This window comes from Mesoplodon densirostris, chromosome 2, assembly GCF_025265405.1.
Source record: "Mesoplodon densirostris isolate mMesDen1 chromosome 2, mMesDen1 primary haplotype, whole genome shotgun sequence".
Lineage (NCBI taxonomy): Eukaryota > Metazoa > Chordata > Mammalia > Artiodactyla > Ziphiidae > Mesoplodon > Mesoplodon densirostris.
The window spans coordinates 32964174-32977226 of NC_082662.1; the positions used below are offsets into that span (position 1 = coordinate 32964174).

Genomic DNA, 13053 nt, shown 5'->3' on the forward strand with positions numbered 1-13053 from the left:
TGGGTCTGCTCCTCAGCTTGTCCTCAGCTTGTCCGTCAGGTTCGGGAGCATCTGTCGTGGCTTCTGGTTCTTTTCAGACCTTTTACCACGCTGAGCACTTGGTCTCTGGAGCTTGAGACGTTTGGCTGTGGTTTAGACAGAAATTGACATCTTTATTGCAAGGAAACTGAAATGGGTAGACCAGCTCTCAAGAATGGAACAGTGTGGCTGTCTCCCTGACCTATTCCATTCCTCTTTCTTAACTAATAAGTTAAAGTTGTATTTCTTCCAATCATGCTCCCGGGGACAGGCACAGGTAGTTTATTTAAGCATTTCTTTTTATTTACTTGCATATTCTTAATTCTTTAATGGCATTTCTTAACATTATTAACTCTTTACTCTCATCACATCTACTTCCATCCTAAGAAAGCCCTCTTCTGGGGACTTTTTTATACCTCAAAATGGGCTTGAAACATCCTGGTTAAGAGATAAAGCTTATCTTTTTACTCTTTAATGGAATTGGTAGTAGATTGCTACCAATTTCGTTGACAAGAAGTTCATTAGTTTTTAAGAAAATTGGGTTTGCAGAGACTTGAGTATTGCAATTTTGCATGAGACCTCTTTCAAATCAATCAAATTTATATAAATACAGCACAGCAAGACTCTGAAAGGTAAACCTTAAATCATTTGTCCCAATACCTTCACCAACAGCATTGGTTTATAGATTGTTGGTTGAAGAGCTAAGATCTTTCTCTAGAAAGTTTGATTCAATTTAAGAAAATAAAATATTTGTAATAGAGCTTGGGAGATAACATTATTAAAAAAAAAATTTTAAAGAGCATAACTAGCTTCTCCTAAGCAGAGAAGCAAGAACTGGCTTCTACCAGTGAGAAATTTGATAATAACAACAACCACAACCTAGTTATTATCATTGTTTTTAACTTCCATGTTCTCTGAACCTTATTTGGCAAAATCCTTTGTTAGCTGTATAGCTGTATTTGGCAGCTAGAAATTCTTTTTTTTTAATTTATTTATTATTTGTTTTTGCATGTGGCTTTATGGTTCATTGAAAAAGACACAGGGAGAAAGCTGCAAAATTTGAGTATAAAAGCACTTGGTAGCAGACAGAAGCATCCTCTCCTGTTTTCTTTATCCCTATGTTTCTAAGATGGCTCCACCAAGGATCCCTACTTAACCGAGAAGTGACATTCTCGGAGGGAGTGGAGCATTCAGTTTTCTTTGTTGACTGAGTCTCCCAAGGAGCAACATTAATGTCTTTTTCATTTTCTTCCCATTTTGTAGGATGAGAAGGAGCAGCTTATACAGTCCAAGAGTTCCGTTGCCAGTCTTGTTGGGAGATCAAAATCCATTGTTCAGCTAAAGCCACGCAGTCCCGACCATGTGCTAAAGACCACCATTTCCATCAAGGCCATCTGTGACTACCGGCAGATCGAGGTGAGGAGGCGGAAAGGGTACTTCCCGCTCCAGAAGGAAGCAAGGGAGAAGGGAAGCCTTCAGTTAGGGTTATGATAACAGGGAAAGGTCAAATGATAGAGTTCTTCTATTAGAACTTAAACATGCTCAAATCTCTTCTATCATGAAAAAAATAAGCCTCAACTCTATGATCTTGACCTGCTCCCTGCCTCAGTAATTGGCATCATTATCCACCCAGTTGCTTAAGTGTAGATAGAAACGGTGCTTTGTAGCACCCGGGAGAGATCCATGACTCCTCCCCTCTTATTCCCCACAGCTAGTAGGACTATCAAGTCAGTAGTATCAATACCTTGTAAATAAGTATCCCTCAAGGGTACTTCTTTCTGTCCCTGCTGCTACTACAAGTTAGACCCTAAGTTTCTTTCACTTGGATCATTGCATCAGCCTCCCCATTCAATGCATTCTTTATCCTACCACCAGCATGGTCTTTTAAAAAATTAATTAATTAATTAATTAATTTTGTTTTGGCCATGCCACACAGCATGTGGGATCTTAATTCCCCGACCAGGGATCGAACCCACGCCCCCTGCAGCGGAAGCGCAGAGTCTTAACCACTGGACCGCCAGGGAAGTCCAGCATTATTATTATTATTATTATTTTTAACATCACTCCCCTGCCTAAGTCCTACAACAATTCCCCATTTCTTTTTTTTCTTTTTTTTTTTTTTGCTTTACCTGGATTGTTTTATTTTATTTTATTATTTTATTTATTTTATTTTTTTTTATTAGTTTCTGCTTTATAACAAAGTGAATCAGTTATACATATACATCTGTTCCCATATCCCTTCAATTCCCCATTTCTGTGTAGAAAGTCTAAATTCCTTAATGTAGCTTTAAGATCCTGAATAATCTCTTTACCTCTCTAACCAAGACTGGGCCTCGTGCCTTCCATGCATTCCTTGGTAAATTGCATTTGTCACACAGTGTTGTAACCAAATACTGCATCAGAATATGTGGAATATAGACCATGGTTGTTGGCTTACGATTTTTACCATTTTTATCTCTAATGGCATAGCATACTTCCAAGCACATAATAGGCTCAATAATATTTGTTATACAAAGGAACAAATGAACTTTTCCTGTACTTTTCTTTGTCTCAGTATTTCTGTCTATAAAATAGAGATGATATTGTTGGTTACTCGTCTCCTAAGAGAAAGAATTGGTGATTCCAAAGGCTTAAACATTTCAGGGATTTGGGTGGGGTGACAGGAGGGGAGGAGGAAGAAGTATCAGAAATGCAAAGTTGTGAGTATTATGTCCCTTTAAGTTTTACCCTGTTGGTTGTAGGTTCAGAGAGATTGCTCTTACAGGTCTTACAGTCTCCTTATAAATTTCATATACTGTGTTACTTGACATGTAACAGGCATTTAATAAACACTTGCTTCCTTGATTTATTTCATTTCACAATGTTCCCTAGGTTGTTTATTTATACACATTATCCTTTTGTCTAAATCAGAAACTCTCCCTAGGTGATCTCCAAACGATTGGAGATCTCCAAAATAATTTTTCCTTAAGGATTTCATAGCCTTGGGATCAGCCACCAGGTAATAATAGGTTGTTGGTTTATCCATTAGCAATGATTTGTAAATTTGTCTCTTCAGATCACTATTTGCAGGAATGATGAGTGTGTGTTGGAAGATAATTCACAGAGGACCAAGTGGAAAGTGATCAGCCCCACAGGGAATGAGGCAATGGTGCCATCAGTCTGCTTCCTTATCCCCCCACCCAATAAGGATGCCATTGAGATGGCCAGCAGGTAACTCAGCTCAACTGCCAATCTGTACTTCCACCTCTGCTGTTTTGCTGGGTGAACTGATGGAGGTTATGAATCTGCGTTTGTGATTTTGAACAGAGAGACCAAGTTTTGAATATTCTTTTGGGAAAGATCTCCTATTACGATATCAAGTCTTGCACTGCCAGCCACATAGTAGATTTTCAGTAAATGCTATGGTCAATTGAGATATATTCAGTGATAATTCTTTTTAAAAAAAAAAAGTTTATTGGAGTATAATTGCTTCACAATACCTTGTTAGTTTCTGTTACACAACAAAGCAAATCAGCCATATGCATACACGTGTCCCCATATCCCCTCCCTCTTGAGCCTCCCTCCCATCCTCCCTATCCCACCCCTCTAGGTCATTGCAAAGCACCAAGCCAATCTCCCTGTGCTACGCTGCTGCTTCCCACCAGCCAACTATTTTACATTCGGTAGTGTATATATGTCGATGCTACTCTCACTTTGCCCCAGCTTCACCTTCCCACCCCATGTCATCAAGTCCATTCTCTATGTCTACCTCTTTATTCCTGCCCTGCAACTAGGTTCATCAGTACCTTTTTTTTTTCTTTTTTTAAGATTCCATATATATGCGTTACATACGGTATTTGTTTTTCTCTTTCTGACTTACTCCACTCTGTATGACAGACTCTAGGTCCATCCACCTCACTACAAATAACTCAGTTTCGTTTCTTTTTATGGCTGAGTAATATTCCATTGTGTATATGTGCCACATGGAACCAACCTAAATGTCCATCGACAGGTGAATGGGTAAAGAACAGTGAAAATTCTTTTTTAAATAATTCTTGGTTATAAACAGTTTACTCTCAATAGTTGATTTTTGTACTGACAGCTAACTTTCTTCTTTATATTTTATTGAAATACGTATAAAGATTTTAAAAAGTTGAATTATACCACAAAACTTATAGTAAAAACTAGAAATCACCTCCCCCACCCCAGAGTTCTGCTTCCCAGAGTGAACTATTTTCAACTCTTTGAGCACATTTTTCTGGTTTTTAACATCAAATGTCTAAATGTGATTTTTTTCCTGTTACTTCTTAATTTTTTTTCAACTTTGGAAATTACTGACTTCCTACTCTAGGAAATTAACAATTAGTTTTCTAACAATTAGTTTTCTACACACCTGTAATTCACTTCTCCTTTGCCCATCTTCCAAATGTAGTTATGTCATGATTTTTGTTTAAAATCGGTATCTTGTTTGTTATTTTTACATTAAGTTGTTTACAGCTGAACCGCATAGTACTCTAGGGCATATTGTAAGCCTTACCCAAGCACGTCTTACCTCTCTAAATCATCCTCTGCCACTGTCCTTGCTTGTGCTCAGCTCCAGTTTCTCAAGCACCACAAGCATACTCTTGCCTCAGGGCCTTTGCATTTCCTCTGCTTTCTGCATATATTAACGTGATTCACTCCCTCACATCTTTAGTTCATCTAATCACCTTCATATACTACCACCCCACTCACTGCCTACCACTATCTCCTCTCCCCATCAGAACACTTTATTTTTCTCCAGAACACTTAATACTGTCCAAAAGATTATAAATTTGTTTATTGCCTTTCCCCTCCCCTTAGAAGTTCTAAAAGAATAGAGGTTTTTGTCTGTTTTGTTTACCTCTGTATCCTCATCACCTAGAACCTGACATGTAGTAGGTACTCAATAAATGGTTGTTAAAGAAAAGAATGAACGAGTTAGGTGATTGAATATATGTATGAACAAATTATTTTGTATAACTTTATGTTTCCTTGGAGCTGATCATTGTTTTGTTTTTAAGTTTGCTTAGTTGTCTATTTGTATCTTACGAATGTATTCCCAAACTCTCCTATTTTACTGTAAAAGTCTTCTTAGTATGGCCAAACACCAGGTCATTTTCAATTTTATTTTCTCTTGGAAACGTCTCTTCTGAACCATTCTGTCTTGCTTTTCCAGTCTGAACGTGCTCTGTAGGCCTGCTTCATTACTGCCTCCCTGGCATTTCCCTTCATCCTCACCCTGAAGATTCCCTTTACATCTCTTCTGTGTTGGACCCTCTGCTTCCTAGATTCTAAGTCTTATTTATTGGTTTATTCCCTGGTTTGGGAGAGTACACTCTCCAGTAGCTTGCTGAAAAAAAGTGCAGGAGAAGTAAATTTTTTGAATCCTGTCATATCTGAAAATGTCTTTCTTCTCCCTTCATAATGAATTGGTCAGTTACAGAATTCTTCTGGAAATTCTTTTCACTCTGAACCTTGAAGGCACTGGCCCACTGTTTTCCAGCTTCCAGGGTTTGTTGTTGAGAAGTACAGTACGATTATCATTCTTTATCATTCTTTAAGTTTATGTAACTGTAAAATGCCGCCTTTGTAGTGAGCAATACTGTCATTTTGACAAATGCATAGAATTGTGTCCTCTACCACAGTCGTGATACAGAACAGTTTGATACTTTAACCTTGTGAATGGTGTCTTTATCTCTCTGAAGATTTTAAACTCCTCTCTGTCTTTAATCTTTGAAGGGGATGCTGTGTCTTCAGGTGAGCCTTTCTTGTGCTAACCCTGAACACAAACTGGAAACTCATATCTTTCAGATCTGGGGAAATTTTTCTTGGATTATTTCTTTAATTATTTCCTTCTCTATGTTTTTTTTTTTCTGTTCTTGCTTTCAAGAACTCCCATTTATCAGCGATTGGACCTCCTGAACTGTTTCTCTCATTTTCTCTTATTTTCTTTCTGTTTTTTCTTTCTTCATATTTTTATTTTTCTTTGAGATTTCCTGAACTTTTATTTCAACCTTACAGTCATTTTAGTGGGATTTTTGGAAAATGGAAAGATGAACTAATGGGTTTAATGTCTGACATCCTAGCTTCTAGTTTTCCATCCTATTCTATATATCTTACATTTCTTAGCTTGAAGAAATTCAAAGTAATTTTGTGTGTGTTGAGTGTGTCTGTGTATCTGAGTTTGTAAGTCATCTGTAAGTTGAGATTGAATTAGGCATGGGATGCTAAGAAAAAGATCTTCTCAAGCCCTTCACACTACAGTTTCATTTTATATGCCAGGTGAACTTCTTAAATTGCTATTAACTTTTAAACATTTTAGCAGTTTTGTAAAAATATAGAACACAGCAAATCGCTTTTTAAGCATGTTGTCATTTTTTAGCAATTTCAAATGGAGTTATTTTGTCTCTATTTTTCTCTATCATTGCTTTCCCTGGGTATTCCTCTCTCTAACTTCTCATAATTATATTACATTCAGGTAACATTTATGAGATTGCTAAATATGTGCTGACATAATGTATATAATAGTGTAGCAAATTGCTTGAGGATCTCAATTTATTTAGGTCTAAAGATTCCTGTGTTGTTAGTATTTGACTTATTGCCTTTCTCTGCTCAGCATATAAGCTCAGTTCTGCTAAGGCAATCACATTTTTTCCTTAGAAGGTCTCTAGTGTGGAGCTGAAGCCTTAGAAAAGCTATAGCCAGGTTCTGTGTTGTTTGTAGGGTGGAGCAGTCTTATCAGAAGGTGATGGCCCTTTGGCATCAGCTACATGTTAACACCAAAAGCCTTATCTCCTGGAACTATCTGAGGAAGGACCTTGACCTTGTAAAAACCTGGAACCTGGAAAAGGTAATTATGACAGCTTTACCGCAGGCTCATAACCTATTGGCAGGTTTTTTTCAGAAGGAACTTCTTACTGTGAGACTCCTCCTCACCCAATTGGTGTAAAATGGAGTCAGGGATACTGTTTTGGGGTTAGGGGCTTGAGGCTCTTAGGAACCAGAAACTTTTGCATAAGTGTGTGGAGTAGGGGAATACTGGTAAATTAACCACCATTAAGGTTTACATCCAAGAGGGCACAAAGAGTGCTTCTGAGATACTAGTAATGTCCTGTTTCTTGATCTGAATGCTGATTTCATAGACAGGTTCAATTTGTGAAAAATCAGCATGTTTATAATTATGGTTTGTGCACTATTTTGTATTATATTCCCATTCCACTGAAATGTCCTCTGGCTTTTTCTCTGCAGCTCCGCTCCTCAGCACCTGGGGAGTACCACCAGGTTATGAAGAACTTGCAGGCCCACTACGAAGACTTTCTGCAGGAGAGCCGTGACTCGGCGCTCTTCTCAGTGGCTGATCGTCTGCGCTTGGAAGAGGAGGTGGAGGCTTGTAAAACCCACTTCCAGCACCTGATGAAGTCCATGGAGAATGGTGTGTGCCTTGGGAAGAGGGAGAGGAAAGTGGAAAGAGAGCCCTGAAGGGTGCTGCTGGACCCTTCATATAAACTAGAAAGTATCATCACCACCTTTTTACCACTTGAGTTGCTAAAAAACTTAAGATAGAGAAAAACTTGTAGAGATGAATTCTCAAAATGAGATCATGGAAGAAGAGGCCATATTTCATTCATTATTGCTTATCAACCTATCACATTTTCCTGTGGAAATTACGTGTTTGGATCCTTAAAGAGTAGTATATAATGCAGGGAGTTTGGGAACAGGCAGAAGGTTCCCCACATAAGGCCTTGCTTTCATTCATGGAATATCAGGTCTGCTGGAACCAGTGTTGCTGATCTCCGTTGTCGTGCTTAATGGTCTTCTGTGCTTGTGCATTCACAGAGGACAAAGAGGAAACTGTGGCCAAGATGTACATTTCAGAGCTGAAGAATATCCGGCTGCGCCTGGAGGACTGTGAACAGCGGCTAATCAAACGAATTCAATCCTCTGCCAGCTCTAGGACTGACAGAGATGCCCGGCAGGACAGTGCATTAAGGATCGCAGAACAAGAGGTAAACCCTAAGAGCAACGGCTGCTGGATGCAGAGTAAACAGTTTCAGAATGAATTGGAGGGCAACAGAGTGTGGATCCTAAGGAATAAGGCAACAGACTCATGGCAATCCTACTCCAGAATTCTTCCCTGAAGCCTGTAAATGCCTTTCACCCATGGGAAAGCGTAGTTTCAGCTCCCAGGATATTGCTGAATGTTGATTAGTTTCCTACACAGTTGGGACGGCAGACACTGGCAAATTGTTCTAAGCGCTGTCTTTGGGCTACATATTTTAAGACTACTTAGTAGAGATGCTGCTCTCTGCTCTCTCCCTTATATGTATTGATATGTATTGTATTCTGTGACATGGTTACTGTCGGTCACATGACTTCAAAAATAGTAAGGAAAGACTCAGATTCTACTATGGCTCTGATACACACTTTCTCTGTGACTGAGAAAATTCTCTTCCTTAGTTTCCTTTCTTATAAAATGGAGATGGGGGGCTTCCCTGGTGGCGCAGTGGTTGAGAGTCTGCCTGCCGATGCAGGAGACGCGGGTTCGTGCCCCGGTCCGGGAGGATCCCACATGCCACTCAGCGGCTAGACCCGTGAGCCATGGCCGCTGGGCCTGCACGTCCGGAGCCTGTGCTCCGCAGCGGGAGAGGCCACGACAGTAGGAGGCCCGTATACCGCAAAAAAAATAAATAAATAAATAAAATAAAATAAAATAAAATAAAATGGAGATAGTAATATATGAGTCACACAAGTTGTTTTGAAAATTAAGTGATACAGTACATATCATGAGCTTCCTGGGAAAGTAGAATGCTGTAAAAATGTGGGGTTGTATTCTTGACATAAAAGCAGCAAATATTAATTGCTTTATTAAGTTCTCATGGGCATGCAAAGAAAGTAAGCCAAAGCTCCTTGCTTTTGGCTCCTAGTGTAAAGAAGAAGAAAAGGTTAAAGTTACAGTTAGAGACTTCAAGTATAAGAGATGTCATAAGATAGTACCTAGTGTACTTCCAGATTGCCAAGCAAACATTGCTGTAGGAATGTGGAGTGTTACTGGAACATTTCTACTTGGGGTGTGATGAGGGAGCTCTATGAAGAATGTTAGATTTGATCTGGGAGATTAAAGGAAATGGAAAGGAATGCCTAATGAGGAGTGAGTTTTCTCAGCTTGAGAAATTTCTCAGTAATTCCTAAGCCTGAAGAAGAGGATGTGAGCCCAGTATAATTTTTTTTGGTCAAGAAGGATCTAATATGTCTGCGTGAGGCATGTCATATGCACCTGCAATTCTCATATTAAAGTGTTTTTACTATTCTGTAGTCATGCAAAATAGGACAGTCAAAGAAATACAGGTTAATATTGAGCTCTTCTAAAGGACCTTTTCTTTTTAAAAAAATTATTCTGGAATAGATTCAGATATAGAGAAAAGTTTTTATTCTCATATAACCTTCACCTAGATTCCATAAGTGTTAACATTTTTCTACATTTGCTTTTATCATTTTTTTCTACATATGTATACATAATATTGATAATAATCTTTTTTTTTTTTGAGAGTAACTTCCAAACATGGTGCTCCTTTACCCCTGTGTAGTTCAATGTGCATTTCCAAAAACAAGGATAGTCTCACATAACCATGGGACAGTGATTAAAATCAGGAAGTGAACATTGGTATAATACTGTTATCCAAGACCTTAATTGAAATTTCTTCAGTTGACCTAATAAATGCCTTTTTGAGTAGTACCCCCACTCCCATAATTCCCCCCCTAAAAAAGACTATTTTTGTGTAGGATTCAGTGCAGTATCCCACATTGCATTTAGTTGCTGAGTCTTTTTAGATTTCTTAACCTGAAACAATTTCTTGATTTTTCATCATCTATCATGACCTTAACATTTTTGCAGAGTGCAGCCCATTTATTTTATAGAATGTCCCCCTATTTGTGTTTATCTAAGGCTTGCTCAAGATTAAATATAGGTTACACATTTTTGGCAGGAATACCGTAGAAGTGATAGTATGTCCTTGGTGCATCCTATCAGGAGGCATGTGATGTTGATTTGTCCCATTACTGGTGATAGCTTTTATCACTTGTTGCTATTTTCCTCATTGTGATTACTAAGTATCTTGTGAGGAGGTACTTTGAGACTATGTAAATATCCTGTTTTACATCAAACTTTCACCAAAATGTTATAGTATCTATTGTTGATTCTTTTTTTTTTGATTTTTTTAATAGATCTTTATTGGAGTATAATTGCTTCACAATACTCTGTTAGTTTCTGTTGTACAACAAAGTGAATCGGCCATATGCATACATACATCCCCATATCCCCTCCCTCTTGAGCCTTCCTCCCTCCCTCCCTATCCCACCCCTCTAGGTCATCGCAAGCACCGAACTGATCTCCCTGTCCTATGCTGCTTCTTCCCAGTAGCTAACTATTTTACTTTTGGTAGTGTATAATGTCGATAGTACTCTCACTTTGCTGCAGCTTCCCTCTCCCCTGCCGTGTCCTCAAGTCTATTCTCTATGTCTCTGTCTTTATTCCTGCCCTGCTAGCAGGTTCATCCTGCCCTGCTACTAGGTTGGTTTTTTTATTTTAGATTCCATATATATGTGTTAGCATATGGCATTTGTTTTTCTCTTTCTGACTTACTCCACTCTGTATGACAGACTCTAGGTCCATCCACTTCACTACAAATAACTCAATTTCGTTTCTTTTCATGGCTGAGTAATATTCCATTGTGTATATATGCCACATTTTTATCCATTCATTTGTCAGATGAACATTTAGGTGGTTTCCATGTCCTGGCTGTCGTAAATAGTGCTGCAATAAACATTGTGGTACAATGTCTCCTTTTTTATTTTTAATTAATTAAGTTATTTATTTATTTATTTTTGGCTGTGTTGGGTCCCCGTTTCTGTGCGAGGGCTTTCTCTAGTTGCGGCAAGCAGGGGCCACTCTTCATCACGGTGCACGGGCCTCTCACTATTGCGGCCTCTCATGTTGCGCAGCACAGGCTCCGGACGCGCAGTCTCAGTAGTTGTGGCTCACGGGCCGAGCTGCTCCACGGCATGCGGGATCTTCCCAGACCAGGGCTCGAACCCGTGTCCCCTGCATTGGCAGGCAGACCCTCAACCACTGTGCCACCAGGGAAGCCCACAGTGTCTCTTTTTGAATTACGGTTTCTCAGGGTATATGCCTGTGTGGGATTGCTGGGCCATATGTTAGTTCTGTTTTTAGTTTTTAAAGGAACCTCCATAATGTTCTCCATAGTGGTTATATCAGTTTACATTTCCACCAACAGTGCAGGAGGCTTCCCTTTTCACCACACCCTTTCCAGCATTTATTGTTTCTAGATTTTTTGATAATGGCCATTCTGACTGGTGTGAGGTGATAACCTCATTGTAGTTTTGATTTGCATTTCTCTAATAATTAGTGATGTTGAGCATCTTTTCATGTGCCTCTTGGCCATCTGTATGTCTTCTTTAGTGAAATGTCTATTTAGGTCTTCCACCCATTTTTTAATTGAATTGTTTGTTTTTGTTTGTTTTGTGGTACGCGGGCCTCTCACTGTTGTGGCCTCTCCCATTGCAGAGCACAGGCTCAGGATGCGCAGGCTCAGCGGCCATGGCTCACGGGCCCAGCCGCTCAGCGGCATGTGGGATCTTCCCGGACTGGGGCAAGAACCCGTGTCCCCTGCAGCGGCAGGTGGACTCTCAACCACTGTGCCACCAGGGAAGCCCTAATTGTTTGTTTTTTTGATATTGAGCTCCATGAGCTGTTTGTATATTTTGGAGATTAATCCTTTGTCTGTTGTTTCATTTGCAAATATTTTCTCCCATTCTGAGGACTGTCTTTTTGTCCTGTTTATGGTTTCCTTTGCTCTGCAAAAGCTTTTATGTTTCATTAGGTCCCATTTGTTTGTTTTTGTTCTTATTTCCATTTCTCTAGTAAGTGGGTCAAAAAAGATGTTGCTCTGGTTTGTGTCAAAGAGTGTTTTTCCTATGTTTTCCTCTAAGAGTTTTATAATGTCTGGTCTTACATTTAAGTCTTTAATCCATTTGGAGTTTGTTTTTGTGTATGGTGTTAGGGAGTGTTCTAATTTCATTCTTTTACATGTAGCTGTCCACTTTTCCCAGCAGCACTTATTGAAGAGGCTGTCTTTTCTCCATTGTATGTTCTTGCCTCCTTTGTTGTAAATTAGGTGACCATATGTGTGTGGGTTATTTCTGGGCTTTCTATCCTGTACCATTGATCTATATGTTTTTGTGCCAGTACCATACTGTCTTGATTACTGTAGCTTTGTAGTATAGTTTGAAGTCGGGGAGCCTGGTTCCTCCAGCTCCGTTTTTCTTTCTCAAGATTGCTTTGGCTATTCAGGGTCTTTTGTGTTTCCATATGAATTGTAAAATTTTTGTTCTAATTCTGTGAAGAATGCCATTGGTAGTTTGATAGGTATTGCATTGACTCTGTAGATTGCTTTGGGTGGTATAGTCATTTTCACAATATTGATTCTTCCAATTCAAGGACATGGTATATTTCTCCATCTGTTTATGTCATCTTTGATTTCCTTCATCAGTGTTTTATAGTTTTCTGAGTACAGATCTTTTGCCTCCTTAGGTAGGTTTATTCCTAGGTATTTTATTCTTTTTGTTGTGAGGGTGAATGGAATTGTTTCCTTAATTTCTCTTTCTGATTTTTCATTTTTGGTGTGTAGGAATCCAAGAGATCTCTGTGCATTAACTTTGTATCCTGCAACCTTAACAAATTCATTGATTAGTTCTAGTCGTTTTCTGACCGAATTAATTATTAGTATGACTTTTGCCAAAAGGTGATTTTCTAATTCTGTCATTCCTTTTACATTTAAAATTTTCCATTCTATCAATAGGGAAGAGCTTGCCTCTCCCGTTCCCTCCTTTCTTCCTTTGTTATGTCAGTATGAACTTATGGATTCTTATTTTAATTCAGTGGTTTGTATAATAATTTGCTACTGTCTTTATTTTGATGTTCAAAATTTCCCAAATTTAGCCATTGGGAGCCCCTTCAAG

General features: G+C 38.9%; 1 protein-coding gene across 19 annotated transcripts in view; it reads left to right on the forward strand.

Annotated features, from left to right (window-relative positions):
- The window catches only part of MACF1 (microtubule actin crosslinking factor 1), a 330003-nt gene that overhangs the window by 165784 nt on the left and 151166 nt on the right, over positions 1-13053 (forward strand). For all 19 annotated transcript variants that reach the window (XM_060089544.1, XM_060089550.1, XM_060089543.1 and 16 more), the window contains 5 exons: positions 1282-1434; positions 3074-3228; positions 6742-6868; positions 7267-7450; positions 7855-8024. In XM_060089544.1, coding sequence (XP_059945527.1) covers positions 1282-1434; positions 3074-3228; positions 6742-6868; positions 7267-7450; positions 7855-8024 — 789 coding nt within the window. The remainder of the gene's footprint in view (positions 1-1281; positions 1435-3073; positions 3229-6741; positions 6869-7266; positions 7451-7854; positions 8025-13053) is intronic.